This window comes from Xenopus tropicalis, chromosome 1 (assembly GCF_000004195.4).
Source record: "Xenopus tropicalis strain Nigerian chromosome 1, UCB_Xtro_10.0, whole genome shotgun sequence".
Classification (NCBI taxonomy): Eukaryota; Metazoa; Chordata; class Amphibia; order Anura; family Pipidae; genus Xenopus; species Xenopus tropicalis.
The window spans coordinates 48849780-48872188 of record NC_030677.2 but is presented as its reverse complement, the minus strand read 5'-3'; the positions used below and the strand labels follow the sequence as shown (position 1 = coordinate 48872188).

At 39.0% G+C, this 22409-nt stretch overlaps 1 protein-coding gene across 3 annotated transcripts in view; it reads left to right on the top strand.

Moving 5' to 3' along the window:
* galnt7 (polypeptide N-acetylgalactosaminyltransferase 7) overlaps positions 1-22409 on the top strand; it is a 70982-nt gene that overhangs the window by 363 nt on the left and 48210 nt on the right. For all 3 annotated transcript variants that reach the window (XM_012958738.3, XM_012958737.3, NM_001001200.1), the window contains 1 exon segment: positions 1197-1320. In XM_012958738.3, coding sequence (XP_012814192.2) covers positions 1197-1320 — 124 coding nt within the window.

Genomic DNA, 22409 nt, shown 5'->3' with positions numbered 1-22409 from the left:
CACTGATGTGGGATCTGATCGCTATATTAAATTGTCAGTTATGTGTGTGTGGGGGCTTGTTGGTTGGTGGGGGTGGCTGGGGGCATTGATCTGAGCTCTGCTATTCAGGCGAATTTACACATAACCTGGGGAGCGCATAGCAATCTGCAGGTAGCTCTGCCACACATCTCTGCTCTCATATCACATCACTTGTGGTGTGACCAATAATCTGGGGTCCAGTAGCCATATCAGATTATGCACAGGGACTAGTGGTCTTGTGCAGCTGGCTGCTGTTTGGGGTGTGCTAGCCAAAGCCATCTGCACATTGCAGGGGCCACAGAACTGACATAGCAGTGTGCTCATAGCAGCAAGATCTGCTGTGTGATGGCAATTGTAAATTGCACATAGTTGGGGCCACTCATTTTATTTAAATCATTTGGACATTTACAGAGTGATAGTATCTTACTGGAGATGATATTGCTATATTTCACTGCTGGTTTGAGATCTGCCATGTATGCCTTCACTACCTGGGGCCACTGATATTCGCAATGAGCTGTACATACTGGGTGACAGGTAACAGGTTTGCTGGCACTGTTGGTTGCTACGTTGTGGGGGCAGTAACAGAGGTGCCAGAAATGACTGCAGCCAGTCACACCTCATAACGACAACAGAAAAAAAAGTTTTGTGTGAGAGAGAGGTGGGGTGAAGCAGGGGGCAGCAGCGGCTAAGGAAGGAAAGAGCCAGAGAGGAAAGCATTAGGGAGGGGGAATAAGGAACTGAGACTTGTGAGCAGAGGCACATTACACCTGTGCTTGTGGCATGTACAGAGGAGGGGCTTGGTACAGGGCTTTGGAGGTGTTAGCCAGCAGGGAGAGGGAGTGCTGGAGCTGAACTTTATTACTGTGCGTGAGGTGTAGAGGTTCCTGAAGGTGTGAGCGTGGCTGTTTGGATAGAAGCGTGAATGGCAGTGTGTGCGGCACAATAAAGGCTGCTAGGTGTATATTTACATACAGTTAGACTGTGTGCCCTGCAGTGCTAAGGTGCACCCCATGTGCGTGCTGTACATAGGCTGGTTATACTGAGCAGTGCAGGGGTGTCTGTACGGTGTATGTGCTATATGCCAGCCAGTTACATTGTACTGGATTCAGCTCTGTCCTAAAAAGAAGACGGTGAGCTGTTCTGCTCATCTTCTCTCCCTCCTCTTCCTCTCTCTTTAGAATTATGAGGCTGAAGCCTGGCTTTCTCCTGCGGAGCCTGCTCGTGCTGGCCACTTTCCTCATGTTTCTCATCATCTGGACCTCTTTTTCAAGCTCTGGGAGCACAGAATCACGTTTGCAACGGGTGAGTACCCCTTTCAGAACAGCCTTCCTTTGTGTGAGATGCCAAACCTGCTGCCTTTCAGCTGTGCGGCTACCAGTGTGCCCTGGCAGAATGTCATGGGACCTGTGGTTTACTAATAGCTGAAAGGCCGCAGATTGGGCAGGCTCGCCTGGGATAACCTTTGATGGATTTGTTTTTATTATTTATGTTTATGCCTGATATTATGTTATTTAAAAATAATACCAAACCATTAATCTTTTTTTATCAGCGCCCAAAGCATGTCAATAGCCCCTCCAGTTGTGGTCCGTTTAAGGGAGTACTTCCTCTACTTTCACTGCCTTCATTATAACTCTGCAGTGCAATTTGTAGTACTGCATCCAGGTGGCAATAATAATATGCCCAAAATACAAATCACCTGACATGTCAGTTATATAGTTGGCTGCACCTTGGGGTTCTGGGAAAGTAATCACCCCCAAATACTTGCACTAGTATTGCATCTACTTTTGGTTCCAGTTGAAGGGTAGAGGCTCTGCCAATATGGTTGGCAACTGATGTGTTGGAGAATGCTTGGAAACAGCACTTGGATGATACAAATTACTTTATATACATTTTACTTTATATAAATATATAAATAATTTATTACTTTATATAAACAAGTATATTATTTATATATTTTTTCTGTTTTCCCTTAACTTTCTGAGTGCACAGGATTTTGTTAAGGAGTTGCTTGCCATTCTTCTTGTTTCCCCCCCCTTTTTGGGAAATTGAGTCTATGTTACTCCCCCAGAGGGTAGGCATCCTGAATAGTGCCTTGCTGCAGTGAGTTCTAAGAGTTCTGTGAGCTAAGGCAGCCATAGCTGGCCAACATTTGATAACATTCCTTAGTCCACAACTAGGGTTTGTGAACATTTTTAATTATTTCTCCATAAATAAGTCCTAATAAAAACCTGAATAACAAATGTCTATTTATTTAGGATAATGATCCTGGGTTATATATTTGTGTGTGGCAAAAGTATGGAATCCTTTGCTCTCAGTAACTAGTGTGCCCCCATGGGCAGCAATAACCGCAACTAAACATTTCTGGCAGCTGTCAAAAAGTCCTGCAAATTGTCTGTGAGCTATTTTAGCCCATCTAACTTGGGGATGTTGGTGGGCTTCTTTGTGTGCTGTCCTTCCATTTTTTTTTTTTTTAGGATTAAAGGACTTGGCTCTTCCCAAACAATCATTTTCATCTGCTTTAACCTTTCTCTGGTAGATTGACTTGTGTGTGTGGGGTCATTGTCTTGCTTCATGACCAACTTTCTCTGGAGCATTAGTTCACAGACCGATACCCTAATGTTTTCCTCCAGGAAATACCTGGTGAAAAAGTAGGCTTAATCATTATACTGCCACCACCATGTTTTGTGGATAAGGTCTTTTTGCCAAACATAACACTTGTCATTCAAGCTAGAAAATTCTGTTTTGGGATTGTTCTATCTACAGAAAATTTTCCAAAAGCCTTCTTACTAAACCACATTTTATATGAAACTGTAGATGGGCAAGAATGTTCTGTGTGGATAGTAGTGGCTTTCTCCTTGCAATCCTGTTATGTACCCCATTCTTCATTGTCTTTCTGATGGAGAACTCTAGAAAACACTTGTGTTTTGCCAATGCAAGAGAGGCCTTTAGTTCTATAGACATGGGCCTGGGGTTTTGAGAGCCCCTGCTGTTGATGTGATTTACATTGGTCGACCACTCCAAGGGATGGTAGTATCGGTGTACGTGATCTGCCTTACAGTGAACTGGTGGAGTCCAACTCTGTAGAATAGAGTCGCTGGTGAAAAGCCCTTTGCACCACTTCTGTATTCTGAAACCGAAGCGATGCAAAGGACTTTCCACCAGTGATTCATATTGAAAGCCATTTTGGCGCTGTTAGTCGATAGCAGTGATCTATCACAGGCGACTGAACTGCTCAGTGAATCCTTACCCCAAACACAGGCCCAGCTTGAAGGGGCAACCTGTTACAGGTCAGAAACTTATTGTTTTGGTGCTCAAAGAATCTGAAAATCAGCAACTGCTTTGATAAAATAAAAGTAAATTTGTGGTTTGCAACATAAATACAATTTTTTAAAAATGTGTAAGAAATACATTTCAAAACAATGAGAGTTTTTGTTTTATTACTTTAACTGTGTGCGTAATTAGTGGTGAGTACAACATTGTCTTATATACTCTCACAGTGTAAATTTAAATTGAGCAGCTCACAAGTACAAGCATGGGATCTGTAATCTGGAAACCCATTATATAGAAATCTTCGAATTATGGGAAGGCCATCTACCATAGCCTGTATTTTAATCTAATAATTTAGATTTTTTTCTCTGTAATAATAAAACCTTGCACTTAATCCCAACTAAGATATAATTAACCCTTACTGGTGGCAAAACAATCCTATTGGGTTTATTAATGTGTAAATGATTTTAGTGGGCTTAAGGTAGGGAGATCAAAATTACTGGAAAACCCGAAGTCCTGAGTATTCTGGATAACAGATCCCATACCTGTGCTGGGAACATAATATAGCAAATCAGTAGGAGGTGGCATTACGATTTTTTGGAGCTGAAAAGCTGGATAAAACTTTGTGGGGCTTATTTATAACACTGGGAAAATCTAAACCTGAGCAGTAACTCCTAGCAACCAAACGGCAATGAATTATTTTTAGACATCTGCAGGTAGAACAATAAAAGTTAAAAGTTGATTGGTTGCCACAGGGTACTGCCCAGTATAAATGAGCCCCCTGTGTGCCATCGGTCTAAAAATGGTAGCCCTGGTTTAAATTGTTTTTTAAGGCAATATAGCTGCCTGCACAGATCACTTTCATTGCCAGTGACATCTCTTGCAACATGTTCATAAATCAGTGCAGATGCTTGGATGAATTACTTAGCCAGGGAAAAATCATATTCATTTAAAGGACATGGTATGATATTGCAGCTTTCAGTGGTAACAGCTTAATCCAGGCCTGCCAGAATGATGTACAATCCAATGTTATTTAAATTATATGATGATCTATAATCTCAATTGTAACATTGTCATAGAAAATGTAAATTGGTTGCATTACATATACAGATACAGATCATTTTGTTTTTAAGTGAGCAATGTCCATTTCGTAAGGTATTGCTTTAAATTTCTGAATATTGGAAAGTAATTAGAAGGGTGTTGTGATGTGATTACTGGGCACAAGCTAAGGCCGACATTATGCAGGTATATTGTGCAGGGAAGTGCCCAAATCTGGCAGCCTGACAGGTTAAAATAAATGAGAGGTTTTAAATGAGAGGTTGCATAGTTGTGTTAAGGCACTTGGTCACTGGATGAAAAATGCTGGCTTAGAACATTCCTCAAGTGCCATGGGCTGCAAGGTCTACTGGTAGATCACATGGGCACCCAATTCTAATAATTTATCAGGCTTAGAAAAGACTTGACGCACTATGACATGTCTTGGGTTTTTTTTATCTCCTGGTTGTATTTGCAGAGCTGCACTTATTCCGGTATTGTATGCTATACTACTGATTTGTTGTGTGACAGTTTTCAATCCAGCTTCCTTTTTTTATACCCAATAATAATACTCTGGGGCTGATTTACTAAGACACGATTTCGAATCCGAATTGGAAAAATTCCGATTGGAAACGAACATTTTGCGACTTTTTCGTATTTTTTACGATTTTTTCGGCGTCTTTACGATTTTTGCAAAAAAACGCGAGTTTTTCGTAGCCATTACGAAAGTTGCGCAAAGTCGCGATTTTTTTCGTAGCGTTAACACTTGCGCGCAAAGTCGCGCCTTTTTCGTAGCGTTAAAACTTAAAAGGCGCAACGTTTCGCGCAAGTTTTAACGCTACGAAAAAATCGCGACTTTGCCCAACTTTCGTAATGGCTATGAAAAACTCGCGTTTTTACGCAAAAATCGTAAAGACGCCGAAAAAATCGCAAAAAATACGCAAAAATCGCTAAATTACCGATCATTACGAAAAAAACGCAATCGGACACATTCGGCCTGTTCGTGGGTTAGTAAATGTGCCCCTCCGTGTACATTTCTTAAGAATAAACTATTTTAAAAAAATTGTACAGGCATTGAGTTAGTAGGTGAGCAGAGTTTGGTCAGACATACAGATAGTAACAGGAACTTACACTTTAGTGTGATCAACATTTGCAATAGTTTAAATATTCTCTTATTAGAATGTCATACAATGGATTTAATGACATCTTTTATCTGATTTTTATGCAATATTCTTTAAACTGGTGACTGTCAATGATTTTGATTAACACCAAAACCACAAGACACTGAATTTTTCAATTGTGCTCTTATTTGTCCTGTTGATTTGACTGCTTGACATGTATTTTGTAAAGTACTATACAGATATGGGATCCCTTATCTGGAAACACGTTATCCAGAAAGCTCCAAATTACGGAAAGCCTGTCTCCCATAGACTCCATTTTTAATCCAACAATTCAGAATTTTAAAACTGATTTCCTTTTTCTCTGTAATAATAAAACAGTACCTTGTACTTTATCCCAACTAACATATACATAATCCTTACTGGATGCTAAACAATCCTGTTGGGTTTAATGAATGTTTTATTGATTTGTTAGTAGACTTAAGGTATGGAGATCCAAATTACGGAAAGACCCCTTATCCGGAATACCCTTGGTTCCATGCATTCTGGATAAGGGGTCCTATACCCGTATAACCAGTTTGCGCTATATAAATAAATGATGATCGTGTTGATGTAAGGAACACATTTTGGGGTATAAAACAGCTGTCCAAAGGATAAAATTGGCAGAACAAGGTACACAAGTGTTATTTAGTTTTTATTGATCATTTTTATTATTGATCATTGTTAAGCTTTCTGGCTTTCCACTGAGGAATTGAGAGATTAACCAAGATTTTGTTATGCTTTCTTTAGTGTTTGTTAAAGGGCGCATATTGTGCAAAAAAAGAAAAATGTGCCAGTACATTATACCTTTTTAAATATCAAGGTGTGTGCTTTAAAAAGATGTGTTTCGGGCTTTTAGTGAAAATTACTCCAAAAACTATACTAGTCTGACTTATCTGTTTCAACTTGCTGCCTCCCTTTAGCGCACTGCACTGTAGGATTAGGATAAGAACACATCAACAGCTAGGTGGACCTGATAAGAAACTGGAACTTTTTTTTTTTTTTTGCTTGTGTGACTGCAGGGCTGTGGTTGGCTATCCCCCTCCAACCAAGCTTCTGGCAGGGAGCCATTTTTAAATGTATTGATAATTTTAAGCCCAGAAAGCTGACACATAAAGTATTCCTTATTGCCTACAAGATTAAGGGGGGTTCTCACTTTATATATAATCTCATAAGTGTAATTACATTTTAGGAGGTCACATTGATATTAGAGATTTTCTTTTTCCACTGTGCAACCCAAGGATTCTGTTTCAGTCTCTATTAGGGCAAATATACACTGCTTGTAAAGGGCTAAAGATACTATTGTCATAGGACTTAGTATAAATAGCACATAAATTCGCAAGTGAATCTTAATGATCTAGTTATATGAACTGATTTAGGAAAATGTTGGATAAAAGTGAAGAGGATCATCTCCCCTACATTGTTTTACATTGTATCTCTGCATTCTTCTCATGAGATACTCTCAAAGATTTTTTTATTTTTTTTTTAAAACAGGTTTTGACCCTTAAGCAGGCCATGTAGCCTTTAACCACCGTTCTGTATCTTATATTGAAAAGACCTTACAAACATTAAAAGATAAGTCTTGGGTGCTCATATTTCTCTATATCGCTCCCCAATGTGAATACAACTTCAATTCTGGGCCGCAGGTTGAAAAACCTGTATTTCTGGGATTTGTTTGCAAAGATGGTTGCTTAACTGGCTGTGACTGAATAAATATCTTGAGGTTACTCTGCAGAGGGAAAGCTTTCTGCAGCCTTTCCAGTTGTTCATTTGATGAATGAATTTCAAAATTTTATATGCTTGGCATGACTGTAAGGCAACAGAGTTATGTTATAATAATCGAAAAGTGTGCAATCTTTTTGAAGACATGTCCTAAGTTAGGATAAAGTATAAAAATGCATTTGTAATCACAGAATGTAGAATCTTTTCTAACATCATAAATGGTTAATATACATTATATTACTTGGCAGCAACGTCTTACTTTTGTAGAAGAGGTTTTCATCGTATGGGTGTGTAGAGAGCTGTGAATGACGTCTGTTATTCCAACGTAATAGCTCAGGTGTTATATGCAGTTCTGTGACCCCTACAGCCCTACATTGCAATCTATATTAATGATGTTAAAGGGGTTGTTCACTTTTAAATAAACTTTGAATATATGATGTACAGGGGTGATATTCTGAGACAATTTGCATCTGGTCTTTATTTTTTAATATTTTTGTTTTTTTAATTATTTAGCCTTTTGTTCAGCAGCTCTCCAGTTTGGAGTTTCATCAGGTATCTGGCTGCTAGTGTCCAAATTAGCTTAGCAGCCAGTCACTAGTTTGAATGAAAGCCTTAAATATGAATATGAGAGCACCTGAATAGAAAGATAAGTAATAAAAAATGGCAAATACAAAATAAAATTGTATCCTCACTGAGTAGTAGTTTATGGGCTGCTGGGGTCTGTGACCCCATTTAAAAGTTGGTAAGAGCCAGAAGAATGCAAAAAATGCAAAAATTAAATAATTAAAAAACAAAGACATTCTGTAACATACTAAAAGAAAACTTGACAGTGAACAACCCATTATCTTGAAACCTGTTTTCCAGAAAGCTCCTAAATAAGGAAATGCCATTTTCCATACTGGTCCTAAATAATCAAAGAATGCTTCATCTTTCACTGTGATAATAAGACTGTATTTTGTACGTGATGGTAACTAACCTATTATAAATCCATATTGATTTAGTTTGAAAGCTCTTTCATTTTCATGTTTGCTGCCACTTTAAATTAATGTGTTCTAAAGGAGATATGATTCGCTATTTCTTTCATTTGTTAAATTTGTTGTTGACTGCTTATTATGCTTAAGTCCCAAAGTGTGATGTGGTTGTTATATTGTACATGGATACAATACAGTCTGAGCTGCTGTGTCAATACAGTACACGTGTAACACAAACAGAGTTTATTTACAGCCACATCATTTTTGGCCCTGTTGCTGTATGGCCTCATGTAGAAGGCATATTTACATTGTGTATCTATCTGCATCTCACAAGTCAGAAACACTGCCTCTAGCCAACACTTATTCTCTCCTTTTCTTACCACATGTTTTCCATTATTAATTATGTTTTGATAGAGGTTATGCGCAATGTTCGCTCTAATTAATTGCAGGCTGTGTGCACACAAAGGAGTCCACACCTGTGTGGGCAGAGTAGTCAGATATAGTTTTTGTGCACGTCACAATCTGTTCTGCATGTACAGCTTAGGCCAGTGGCACACTAGATATTATCTCTGTCTGCATTTCACATGCCTGGAGTACCACTGGCCTTTTGGTGGCCATACACGGTACAATTTTGATCCTTTCTGTGAAAAGAGTGTTCATCCACTCCACTAACATTTATAGCTGAATCATTAGATATGCAGGTTAAAACAAAAGGATTCTACCCCTATCTGATGATTCAGCACTAAACATCCATCAACATTTTCCATCCTGCCCGATCAAGGAGACCACCGATATCCAAGGCTTTTGCCGAGGAAACATTGGTTAGGGGCATTTTAAGGGTGTAGGTCACCTATAAATTAACTTTTTAGTATGATGTACATTTTTTTGTTTTTTTTATTCATTTTGTTCAGAAGTTCTCCAGTTTGGAATTTCAGCAGATATCTGGTTGCTGGGGCCCAAATTACCCTATAAACAAGGCAGTCATTTGAATGAGGGACCTGTATATGAATAGGAAAAGTCCTGAAGAGAAAAAAGGAATAAAAGTAACATCAACAGTGAAGTTATAACCTTACAGAAAAATAGGTTTTATGCTATTGGGGGTCTGTTTTTCACGTCTGAAGATAGGCAAATAATTCAGAAACTATTAAAAATAAATAATGAAGCCCAATTGAACAGTGCTAACATTAGGACTTTCTTAAAGTTAACATACAGGTGAACTATTTTAGAACCATTTTAGTTTAGGTTAGTGTAGCCCCAGTGCATTACAGAGATTTTACATCATCGCATCATTCCCAGCCCCGGTGGAGCCTCCAGTCTAAAGCTGGCCATACACGTGGCGATCCGACGATGTTTCGTACGACCATCGGTCGCACGAAACATCGTCAGATCCGCCACACACCATTCAGGGCTGAATCGGCAGGTAAGGAGGTAGAAACAATAGGATTTCTACCTCCTTCTGCCGATTCAGCTCTGAAGGGAGAATTTTGGTCAGGCGCCTTCTATGGCGCCCGATCAAAATTTTCTAACTTGGCCGATCAGCGAGCCGACCGATTTCAGCAGCTTCCTGCGATATCGGTCGGCTCGCTGACATGCCATACACGCACCGATTATCGTACGAAACGAGGTTTCGTACGATAATATCGGTGCGTGTATGGCCACCTTAAGGTCCCTGTCCAACTCATGTGCACTATGGTCAGTTTTATCAGCCACCTTCCATCTACTTATCTTCATAAAATAAAGTTCTAGCTGCAGCCATGTAGCCAAAGTCATGACGTTGCTGTGCATTACATGTCTCACCCCCTCTGTGAGCTGCTAGCTGCCAGTGATAGGGAATTGTAGTTCAGTGATGGCTTTATCGCTGCAGCTTGGACATTCCTGTTTAGCTGTATCGGATGTATTTAAAACAGTCTAATATCCAGGATACTTGGAATGCGGCTCTTGCATATAAGGTTATAAGAATATAGAGTGGCATAACAAAAATCAGATTAAGAAATAGTAATAATTTTCATCAATTTAATAATTTAAACAAATTTAAAGTATCAATGTATGAATTAGGCCGCTTCATCGCCTGGCAGGACATCTCCACTCCGTGGGTGATGAAGTGCCCAACAATACCTGCCTCTTCACATTTGTTGGAATCGCTGCATGTAAAAAAACATGCCATTACATTTGATGATCATGGGTAATCGCTCAAAAATGCCTCCTTCTGCTTGTATGTATATGCTTGTATGCATGTGCTGCATGTATAGTGTTTTACATGTGACAATTTTGACAACATGATGGGGCAGGTATTGTTGGGGGCTTCATATCCCACGGGAGAGGAGATTACACACTGAGCTATAAAGCTTCCTGTGTGTCACACCCTTAGTGATAATTAGTTCATTCAAAACAATTGCTTTTTACAAATGGGGAGCAGACTAGGCAAGGGATAAGAATAGTTTAATAAACAATACGCTGCAAATTGTATTGCAGTCACTATTCAAGCAAAATAATTCTGAAAATAATGAACCCTGCCACTCCCAGAGAGTCTGATGGCTTACTGTGCTGCTGGAATCGGCTGATTGATCTTGCTGAAAGTTGTCTTTACGTGATGGTCTGAGACATCTTAATTTACGATCTCTAATTGAAGATCTCGGAACCCGGTTCAGGCCAGATCCTAATTCAGGAACATTGCTTTGTGTCTCACTATCATTGAAATTTTATTCTGTGTAGTCATTCATTTCTGTGAGGACTGCTCCCTACTTTGCATGTTTGTAAGTGCAAGTATTATAAGCTCCTTGCTTATCTCTAATCTAGTTACATTATCCCAAAGAAAAGCTTTTGTTGTGGAATCTTGAATAGTGATGCACTGAACTGACTGCGCATAATTTTCAACTTCCGTGTTTATGTGACAAAAAGTCATGTGATTCAGATTCGGCCGAATCCTGATGAAAAAGGCAGAATCTTGGCAGAATCCCAAACCGGATCCTGGATTCAGTGCATCACTGATCTTGAATAATGCTGCTTTTGTGTTAAAGTAAAATTGACATTTAAATTTACGCTCTTCCAAATATTAATGTATGTTAAAAGTTTCCTATAGGTCGTTGATAGGTTTTCATGTAAGTAAGTGTTACATGAAGTTCCTAATCCTGACTCTTTTGCCAAACTGACTGTCCCTTCTCAACCAGTCAGTTATAGCTTCTAATGCTAATGGCCTCCTGCTGCCCAAATATGGCCGCCAGGCAGAGTATGGCACACACAGGCTGGGTAGGACGGGCAGAGTATGGCACACACATGCAGAATATGGCTCACACAGGCAGCATAGGGCAGGCAGAGTAGGGTATGCCCTATGCTACCTGTGTGCTGTCCTTTTAATTATGCATAGGTCAAGCCAAAACATACAGCTTTGACTGGGTGTTAAGTGGTCTCGGTTGACTAATAACCCCTGCAATTGGGTGTAAGAGTGAAGGGGATTTCTGTCAGTTTCCCCTAATGGGCTTTTGTAACAAGCAATCATAAATCTGGCCCTAAATGTAACCAAAAAAGTAGGTAGTTATGTGATGACTATCCTTTGAATGGTCTATGTGAATTAAAGGGAACTTGTGTTTTATCCCATTTATTTGATATCTATTACCTTGAAACATAGCAGAATCAAGGGACTTATTTATAAAGTGGTGGAGTAAGAATGGGGATGTTTTATTGCCTTTTGATATTGCCTGTTGTTCAAATAGTAGTTATGTCATAAATGTAGTAATATGTCAGTGTTAAATGTTAATAGTAGGCATGTTATAAATGTAGTAAAATGTCATGAAAATTAAATTTTATCGCTAGGTAAGTTCTAATGACATCTTCCATAAGGCTAATGCCACACGACGCGTAGCCAACGCTTGCCAAGAATACACGCCATATGCTCCTACCAGTGCCTGCACCCGAATGAATGGAATACGCTCGGTGCAGTCACATGTAGCCTATATATATATATATATATATATATATATATATATATATATATATAATATATATATATATATATATGAATAAAAACGCAAGAAAATGCAATGTCTCACGTTTTTATGCAGATTGGAAGTTGAAGCTAATTTTACTAATTAACAAATCCTGTTATGAAATGTTGTTGGGTGAGACTTTATTTCAATATGCGCTGTATGTGCCTGCGCTCCGGCCAATGCAGTGGCTCCGGTGCAGCAATAATGCAAGGGTAGGGGTGGATTCTCAGCCTGAGTTTATCCACAGGCCAAGAAAGTGCCACGTGTGGTATTGGCCTGAGCCAAAAGGTGAATGCCCCAGAATGAAAGCACATTTAGCCTATTGTCCTTACTTTTTACCCCCACTTTAGCATGGACACATTACAAAGAATGTAGGCACCTATTAGTAACACTAACTGTGTAACACTGACTGTGGAAACAGATAAATGTAAGTAAGTGTTTTTTCATTAGAGTAGGGCTGAATAACAGGGTATTAAGCTATGTAGGTCAGTTATTATGGCATTATGCTGCATGAATATTAGAGCAGGCAAACATGCTGAGTGATAGAGTGGCAGATGGAATGCTTAGAGATGCTGTACCTTGGGCAGTCTGATTCAGATGTGTAAAGCTAAACAAGGGTTTATGTTTTATGACAAGCTATTAGCAATGAAGTATGGGAGTATAACATACACATGTGTCCTTGGGCTTTATTTTACTTGTATTTTAATGGCAATTTTTATATATGAAAGTGAATAAATAGTGACTCGTTTCCAGATTGGCCCAGTCACAGTTTTTCTGAACCATTGTCATTCCTGTGTGTGCCATACAGCACAGTTGTAGGTTTTTCAGATTATAGTGGGACTTGATTGTGACTTTAATAGGAGTCAACTGACAGAAAAGTCCTGGTACTTGGTTTGCTTATTATAAAGGTGACCCACAGCTGCTTGTATTTCAATTGGTGATTAACATTTTTCTTAGTGAGTGACTAAAAGAGCTGTCACTAAGTCTGACACGTCTGCTTCAAAAACCATTTTGTCTCTCTCAGGGAGCATCTCAAGGCCTAACCTTTTCAGGCCTTCCAAAGGCCATTTGTATCAAAAAAGAGTTGTTCTGATGTGGAATTTCAGGTAAAAATGGCATTGTTCCCTGTAGAAGAAAAGACAAGTGTTGCACTGTTATACTGCTATATGGCATCAGTGCATGTTAATAAGGGCTACATGAAAGTACTGTCCTTATTATCTGGCAATCAAGAACTCAAAATAGCCAATAAATAGACACTTTTGCTCTTACTACATATTTACCAATGAAAAAAAAATAATTTGACGTTGCTTTAGAAGTAGTGCACTGTTAAACTGCATTTAGCAAATCTTTCATGTCATTTTAGCTTTGCCAAGTTGGATAATCAAGGAAATCCTCATGAATGTCATATTAATCCTTTCAGCACTACCAACATCTTAACTTACAACTGTGCAAGCTGCTTCTCTTTGGGACACAGGAAATGTGTCTTGTGCAACAGGATTTGCTGTTTTTTTTTTTTTCTCTAAATGTTTTCATCTATTCTGTTCCTCTCGTCTTGGGAAAGTCACAACACAGAAACTGTGATAATGGAACTTCATGAAGATTGAAAATCAGGCTCTTAACCTCATTTGCCCTTCATCTGCTGATACGTTGTAGGGTTTGAATTAGATTTATGATGGGGCTCCTGCTATTACAAGCTGATCACATGTCAGAGTGGACTCTTTGCTTACTATCTATTAATCACACGTTCCAGGACTTCCATTATCTGAGCTGGCTAGATGAAAACCACAAGCGTTTAAGTTAGGGGAGTGTGATTACACATCAGAACTTTATATTCTTATAGCAACAGTGACAAGAGCAATTTGCAACTTAGATTTGCTGATAATAATTTCCCAGTATCCTCGGAAAGCTTCTCTGTCCACATCACTGCTTAAGCTTGCAAGGCAGTGCAGTCTCTGGTCCCTGTAACCTGCAACTAAATGTTGTTTCTATGTGAAAAAGTATTTTTTATATATATATATATTTTTTTTTTTTTTTTAAATATGCCCTTAATGGGAAATGATCATACTGACCATTTATGGATCTATAAAGCAATACTAAATGCCAAATTCAACACTGGTAGGCATTTGTTATTATTTTGAAGAATCAAAATGTTGAATAAAGAGAGAGAAGCTCAGTAATTACACAGATAAATAAGTAACCATGTAAAAAATAAGCTACCTCGGTTTGTTACAGAGCATGTAGCTTATCCTTTTAATTTATTGGCACACTGTAATTGATTGCTTCATGTCACATAATCCTGCCAATCACACCCCAAATCCCCTGTCGGCCAAGACATAAGTGTATAAATGTATATGGTGTAAGTCAGTCTGGAGAGGGTGCAATAAAGCCATAAAGTAAAGAACAGAAACATTTGCTTCACTTTTATTATCAGCCGATGAAGACGCAACCAGGTCTGGAACTTATAGGTCTAAACAAAGCCGTGCCACTCTCCACAACCAGCAACCCTTACATCTGCCTTAAGCTGGGCATACACGTTACAATTATGATCTTTCCTGCGACCATTGTTCGTTCATACCCTCCATTAACGTTCAGGGCTGAATTGTCAGATATGGAGGTAGAAACAGTAGGAATTTTACCTCTAATGATTCAGCCCTAAACACAGCAAATCTTTTGTCCCGCCCAATCATGGAGACGACTGATATGCAAGGATTTTGCCAATATCGGTTGTCTCTGATCCACCGAACACGCACGAAACCTCATTTCGTACGATAATATTGGTTCGCATATGGCCAGCTTTACTCTCATTGGCTGCCTGAACCTGCAGTCTAGTACCCTAGCCTTTGAAATGACATGTTTATTGCTGTTAGAATTGCAACATGTTTGCCATTCTATCAAGAGCGCCACAAAAAAGGGAGCATTTGTTTTCTGGTTGTCTTTGTGGATTCTGGGATTACTTTAATTGATCAAATTGTTAATCAGCTTGTAATTGTTCCTGCACTGCTCTAGCACACTTCTTTGTTTACAAAAGAAGCTATTTATGTGTCTCCAAGGGCACCAGAGGAAAGTCTGATTTTCACTTCCTGACATAAAAAGACTATTAACTACCTGGGCAATGACTGTTTTGGGCCCGATTGAAAATATACTGCTTGTGCAGAAATACACATCCGGCCTACACTTTAAGTTTTGATTTTGCCTGAGCAAAACAAGGGCAATCTTGTGTCTCAGATATACATATTATAGCCAAGCTAGCTTTCTGCAGTTTTCATGCTATGGAAAGGAAAAGTGACAAAATATTGTACAGGCAAAAACAACAGGATTTGGCAAGGGTTTTTTTTTTTGATGTGGGATCTGAAAAAGAGAATCAAATAAAAAAAAAAACTACTCCTAGGCAGCTAGCTTGTGTGGTTGAATGTAAAGTGATATTGTTAACTGTTAGTGTAATCTAATGAACTAGAGAAGATGGTGGTGGCAGTATAATAATTTTTGAGAATTTAGATAGCGCTGTGAATTCTAAAAGAAGATAGCAAAAAGGTAATGAGTGTAATACAAAAGGAGAAAGATCTGGGTGCCATGCACATAATGGTATTGGTATCAAAGCAAATGAATCCTTTTCCCGTGGCATGGGGGGTTTTCTCAGCATAGATATGCCAGTGGAAAAACGCCAATCCGGTGCCTTTGCCCTGTCTGTCCATGTGCACCGACAGGCAAGTCATTGGCCTGTGAGCACATGCAGAGCAGATTTTGGTGCAAAAATTTAGTGTACACCAAAATCTTCTTCACACGCCATGTGCTATTAGCTTTACAGATTCATTGCCTTATACTCTTTCACTCTTTACATTCAACAATTTTCATGTGCTTTTCTGCCGGTCTTAATCTTCCTTTCTTATTTATCACTATACTTTTTTCTTCCCTGTTTTCAATCCTTCTTCTCCATACCCTACCCTTAATAATTCCCTTTTTTCTCTTCCCAGCCCCTCCTACTTCTCCAATCCTCCTTACTTATGGACCACTATCATTTTATCTGCTCTTTATACCCACTATTCAATTTGTCTTCTCCTGTTCCATGTGCCCTACTCTTCTTTACCTGTCTTACCTTACTTTGCTTTTCCCTTTACTTTTTATCACAATCCCCTACTACTTTTCAGTCTTTATCTTCCCCTTACTTTCTTCACACCATCTGTATAGTCATGTAGCTTACACAATGAAAGCTAATGTGTTACTCTTTCAGTTGGGTTACACAAGACACAATTTTGCTGAAATTTGACTTTTTTTTTACCCTTTGAATACTGGAAGCATTATGGGAACAGAAATTATAATTATAACCTTCTTCCCCTAGATTCTGCAAAGGTGTTTTATAACTTTGCTGACAGCTTTGGATTCCTGCAAGCCTCCATAGTTTAATTGCTGGTCGCTGCCTTCTTTATTCTATTACAATTCAGTGTGTGAATTTTATTCTAAGACAAAATACTGAGGAAAAAAAAATTTTTGGTGGTCTTTTAAATATTCTGAACATAATTGTATTTAATGGTAGCACCTCTCAAAATTTATTTCACATAAAAAATAAGCATCTAATTAGCATGTAGTCAAAGATCAAGTTTATATTGAAAATGAAAGTTGGTAGATTCCTCCCACATCTTTATTTCTCTGTGCTGTTTAATCTAGTTGGAAGCCATAATAGTAGAAAGAATAATTTGGCTTTTGTACAAGACTTAGCCTGGTTTGAATTAAAATGTCATACCGTGTGTTGGCGTTTCCAGCCTTTTGTATGCATTTCTGAACAGCCCTTATTGGATTCTGGATAAGTGACTGGAACCTCATTTAATCCATAGCATTGAATTCTACCAGGGAATTTACTGGTTTTCAGCAGCATGTTCGTTTTGTATAAAAAATGCTCTATCCTTCAGAAAGTGGTTATGTCCTGATAGTACATGGTACAGGAAATATGGGTGCTACTGTTTGTACCACTGTAATAAAGGTATTTTGGGAGGAATGCACTTCCTATAAATAAGGAGGCCCATAGGGTTCAACTACCTGCCCTCAGTGGGTATAGCTGAACTGATCATGACAGAATCTCTTTAAGGAAGTGTATAATGAGTCAAAACTCCTTCTACTCTGCCCGAAGGCCAGTTAATTCCTATTCTAGATTCTCTTGGGCACTTAACATGAATTTTAAATAACATGGAATTTAGGGGTTAGCTTGATCACAAGGTCAGACAACCGCTGCTGTAGTTGTTGCTTGAATATAATTTCTGTAACCCATAGAATATGCTGAGAGATGCAGTTTAGTACAAATGGTCGGCTGCTCTTTGAGCATCCTGGCATTAATATAGTCACCATCACATTAATATGCAGATATATTTGGGGTGTTTATATTAATTATGATAAATGATTCCAGATCTGTAATGTACTGTTTGTGAACACAGTGGCTTAAATAATAAACCAGTAAAGTGTTTTTCTAAAGATTTTCAGAGGCTATTTTGTGTGAGGCTATTTGGGAAAATTATTCGTTTCTTTGTTTTCATAAGCAATCTCCTTTGCAATGTTCCTTGGTGGAGTTTCCCAACCTGTACCGTGCTCTGAATCACAGCGACCTCCTGCTCAGTGCACTTGCTCTTGATTATTGTGTGCAATGAAATGCTTTCAGTTCAATCTATAAATGGAACCGTGCAGGTGGGAAATATATGGAGGCTTTTTGTGCACACAGAAGCTCATAAAATTGTTTTGGGCAGCTCTCTTACATCTTAAACTGCAAATTGTTTCACAGTTAAACATTTTCTGACCAGCTATTTTGTACTGTCAAGTATCACGTAGTATACTTTTTCGCTTTATAGTTTCCTTCTCCTATATTTTTCAGTGTTGTTAAGAACAATATGTACAAATAAAGAAAACAGTATATTTTGGGTTATTTTTAACACAACATCCATGAATTCCAAGGGCTTATTATTGTTTGTTGGCTGCATAGACATTTTTCGAAGTGACCCTCCTTTGTAAAAAAAAAGAAAAAAAAATGAACACCCCCCATTTATTATATGTTTGGCCAAATCAATTTGTAGAAAATGTTTCTGAGCTTTCTAAGAAATCTTGGGTTGGACTGCGTTCCTAAACTAATGTAGCAACTAATGTGAAACAGGCCATACACTGAAAGATTCAGGTGGGCGTTACTGGAATAATCTAATCATTTGGCCCTTGGGCCAAGCGATAGGGTCACATAGAGGGGATACAGGCCATTGGGACAAGGATCAATTAACAAGCTCATGGGCTTTTTGTTCCAACAGGATTTTTACACCTGCCTGATAAACATTTGCCAATTTTTGGCCAGATATAATTCAGGGGCCGAGAAGCTGCCATCTTGGTCTGTCTGTGGCTTTTATAGGTTTGTGTAAGGCCACCTTAAGCCTATGATTATTATAACCAAAGGTGAATAGGACTGACATATGGGCTTTTCCATGATGTACAATGGCAGATATGGCACAATTTATGATTGAAAACTTGACTACAAAATAGATAGAGGTTGTGACTTACATTTTCCAGCCTTTCAGTATTTAAATTCTGGAATGTGTGTGACTGCAGTTCCTTACTGCTGTAAGCCAGAAGCTCATGTTATAAGGGGCAGAATATCAACAGGCAGCTGAGGGCCCCTGTGGCTTCATGGGCGGGCAAGTGACCCAACAGAGAAAATGCTAAGTGGGGTGTGCCTCATTTGATAGGGGGTTAGGTGTGTTGGCTACAAATAGTTTTTTTTTCGATTAGCGTGCCATTATTATGTCGTTATAACCTGTTTACTTAAGACAATAGCTCTTAAATCGGTAAATTTGAATTTAAAATACATCCCGTTGCCCAGTTCTTTCACCTTTACTGGATTAAACCACATGATGTAGGGGACTTGAAAATCTCTTCATAATTAGGTAGCCATGGAATGAGTTTTGTGAAAGTGTGTTAGGCTGCACAGTGTGATTGCAGATTTAAAGTAAAATAGAGAATTCCAAGTTTAAACTTATTATATGGAAAATTAAAATTCCAGTGTGGGGTAGAGACAAAAGCTCAGACTTTATTTGACTTTGACTCTTAGATTTTGAGTCATTGTAATCACTGTGCTGCCATCATTGTATATTGCAATACAGTAGTTAAATCTCAGAAGTGCCAAGCATCTGGTACATGATATTTACAAGGCTGGCTGTCATGCTTTTAATAGTGTTTCAATATGATGAGAGTATACTTCAGAGAGCTGCTACTATCTGGGAATAATTGCACTTTGTTCTCCTCTTCTCACAAGGTACTTGGATCAATTGCATTCTGCTTAACTCCACTCGTGCTGTTCAAACATTGCTGTATGATTGCCGAGCTGGGTGTGCCAGCATACTTACTTACTGACCTAGTCAAAACCCTCTGCGCTCCACAGAATGACACGTCGATCCTCAGAGCGGCTGTGGGGTTTTGTGTGTGATCAAATCCATCGCTAGTCACAGTGCAAGAGACACAAAGCCCTTCCAGCCAATAAATATCTTTTGAAAACAGGTTGTTACATATGGAGTGTTTGCCACTATAAAGAACTTCCAAAATAATGGCCCATTTACTAAATAATAAAGGTTTTGTACTATAGGGTAATCTAATCTAACAGATGCAAAAGTTGATCCGTGTCTGGTATCCTGTAGCAACCAATTAAAAGGTAGCATTTTTTAGTCTTTTGCAAAATATATTATATTATATTACATATATAATAATATATATAATATTTATTATATTGTCACCCTAAATCTATCTGCCTTAGCTGTGGTCAATGGATGATTATTCCTTTTTGTATGTATGGCACCACATTGCTTTGCTAAAGGCTAGGTGTTACCCAAGGGCTAATGCGATAGGCTAAACAATTCACGCAGATACAGCAGAAGACAACTCTTTCTTGAATAGGAATTTGCTGATGGCAAATTAGATGTATTTTAGAAGCAGCCCGAACTGCCACAGCCACCTCTATTGTCTTAAATAAAAAAACCTATAAGCGTGCTGTTTAGTGGTGTTCCTAATCACTTCTTCCATGTCTGATGTCTGCTCCATGTCTGCAGTCATTAACAGCAGTGCAAAAATTAAAAGGGGCAGGAACTACTTTCTACTGCAGTTCCATTTAGAAACTAGAAAGGGAAGTTTGAGAACAAACTTCATGTTGGGTTGAAAAACATGAAGTCACTGAATGGGCTCTGCCCACTTTCTCTAACCTTGGATCACAGTTATACAGTAAAAACCACTGTGCAAAGTTTGGGGGCCCTGGTTTTAATAATGTCTGAATGGCAGCAACTTAAATTTCCCCACTGAAAGTCAACGACATCTGATTGGCGGTTGGTGGCCCCACCCCCTTTTTCTAACCTGGAACTGCAGTTACCCAGTGACTAACTCTGCGAAGTTTAGGGGCCCAAGGATTAATAGTTATAGAACGGCAGCAATTAAAATTTAAACCAATGAAAGTCAATAGGTGAATTGTGATTGGTGGTTCCACCCACTTTTTCTAACCTTGAGTCGAAGTCACCCAGTGACAAACAGTGGGCACCCTGGCAGTGTGAGAATTACAGCATTTTAAATTTAAACCAATAAAATTTAATGGATGAAATTTCCTATTTTTGAACTGCAGTCCCCCAGTAACCAACTTTGCAAATTTTGGGGACAGCATTTTACACTTCACCATTGAAAGTAAATAGGTGAAATGTTATTGGCTGTTGGTGGCTCCGCCCACTTTTTTTCTAAATTTGAATGGCAAATACCCAGTGACTAACTCTGGAAACTTTAACAACCCTGGAATTAATATTTAAATAATGGCATCAGTTTAAATATAAACCAATGAAATCTAATGGGTGGAAATGGATTGGCTGTTGGTGGCTCCTCCCACTTGTTTGGGAACCCTGACATAAATAGTTTGAGCAAAGTAACATTTTTAATATAAACCAAAAAAATTCAATAGGTGAAGTCTGATTGGCTGTTGGTGGCTCCACCCACTTTTTAAAACCTAAAAATGCAGTTCCCTAGTGACCCTGTTGTTAATACTGTGAGAATGGCAGCAGGTTGAATTTCCCATGGAAAATCAATAGGTAAAATCTGATTGGCTGTTGTTGGCTCCACCCACTTTTTCTAACTCTGAACTGCAGTTACCAGGTGACTAGCTCTGCAAAGTTTGGAGACCTTAGTATTAATATTTAAAGAATGGCCGCAGTTTAAATTTTAGACATATGAAGTCTATAGGTGATATCTAATTGGTTGCTGTTGGCCCCACCCACTTTTCTAAACTTGGAACGTAGTCACCTAGTGACAAACTGTGCAAAGTTTGGGGACCCTGACATTAAACATGTGAGAATGGCAGCAGTTAAAATTTCCCCACTGAAAACAATGAAAGAAATGTGATTGGCTTTTAGCGGCCCTGCCCACTTTTTCTAACCTTGAGTACAAAGTCAAGCAGTGACTGATTGTGCAAAGTTTGCGAACTCTGGCATCAAACCAATAAAATTCAATAGGTGAAATCTGATTGGCTGTTGGTGGCCCCGCCCACTTTTTCAAAACTAAAACTGTAGTCCTCTAGTGACCAACTGTGAAAAGTTTGGGGACCCTGGTGTTAATTCTGTGAGAATGGCAGCAGGTTTAATTTCCCCATTGAAAGTCAATAGGTAAATTCTGGTTGGCTGTTGGTGGCTCCGCCCACTTTTCAAAACTAAAACTGCAGCCCCCTAGTGACCAACTGTGAAAAGTTTGGGGACCCCGGTGTTATTACTATGAGACTGGCAGCAGGTTGAATTTCCGCCAAATCAATAGGTAAAATCTGATTGGCAGTTCACAGCTCCGCCCACTTTTGGGCATCCAACAATCATCCTATTTTCATTCAGGCTGAGCCCATGACTATGTGATTCAAGTTTGGGGAGTGTAGCCTCAAAGCTGTAAGATTGGCAGCAGTTTCAATTTCCCCATTAAAGTCAATGATTAAAATTTGATTGGCTGTTGTTGGCCCCTCCCACTTTGGGGTCATCCAACAAATGTTGCTGCTTCATTCGGGGTGACCCCACGATTATGTTATTCAAGTTTGGGGGGTGTAGCTTCAAAGCTGTAAGTGTGGCAGCAGTTTGAAAATCTTCCCTATCAAAGTCAATGGGAAAATTGGGGGGTTCGGAGCGGCGCCACAGAAAGACAGGGGGCAGAATCGCTTTGAAAAGCACAAGCAACCTGCTCCGCTATAGGGCGAAGATGTGTGGAGAGTTTGGGTGTTGTACCCCTAAAACTGTAGG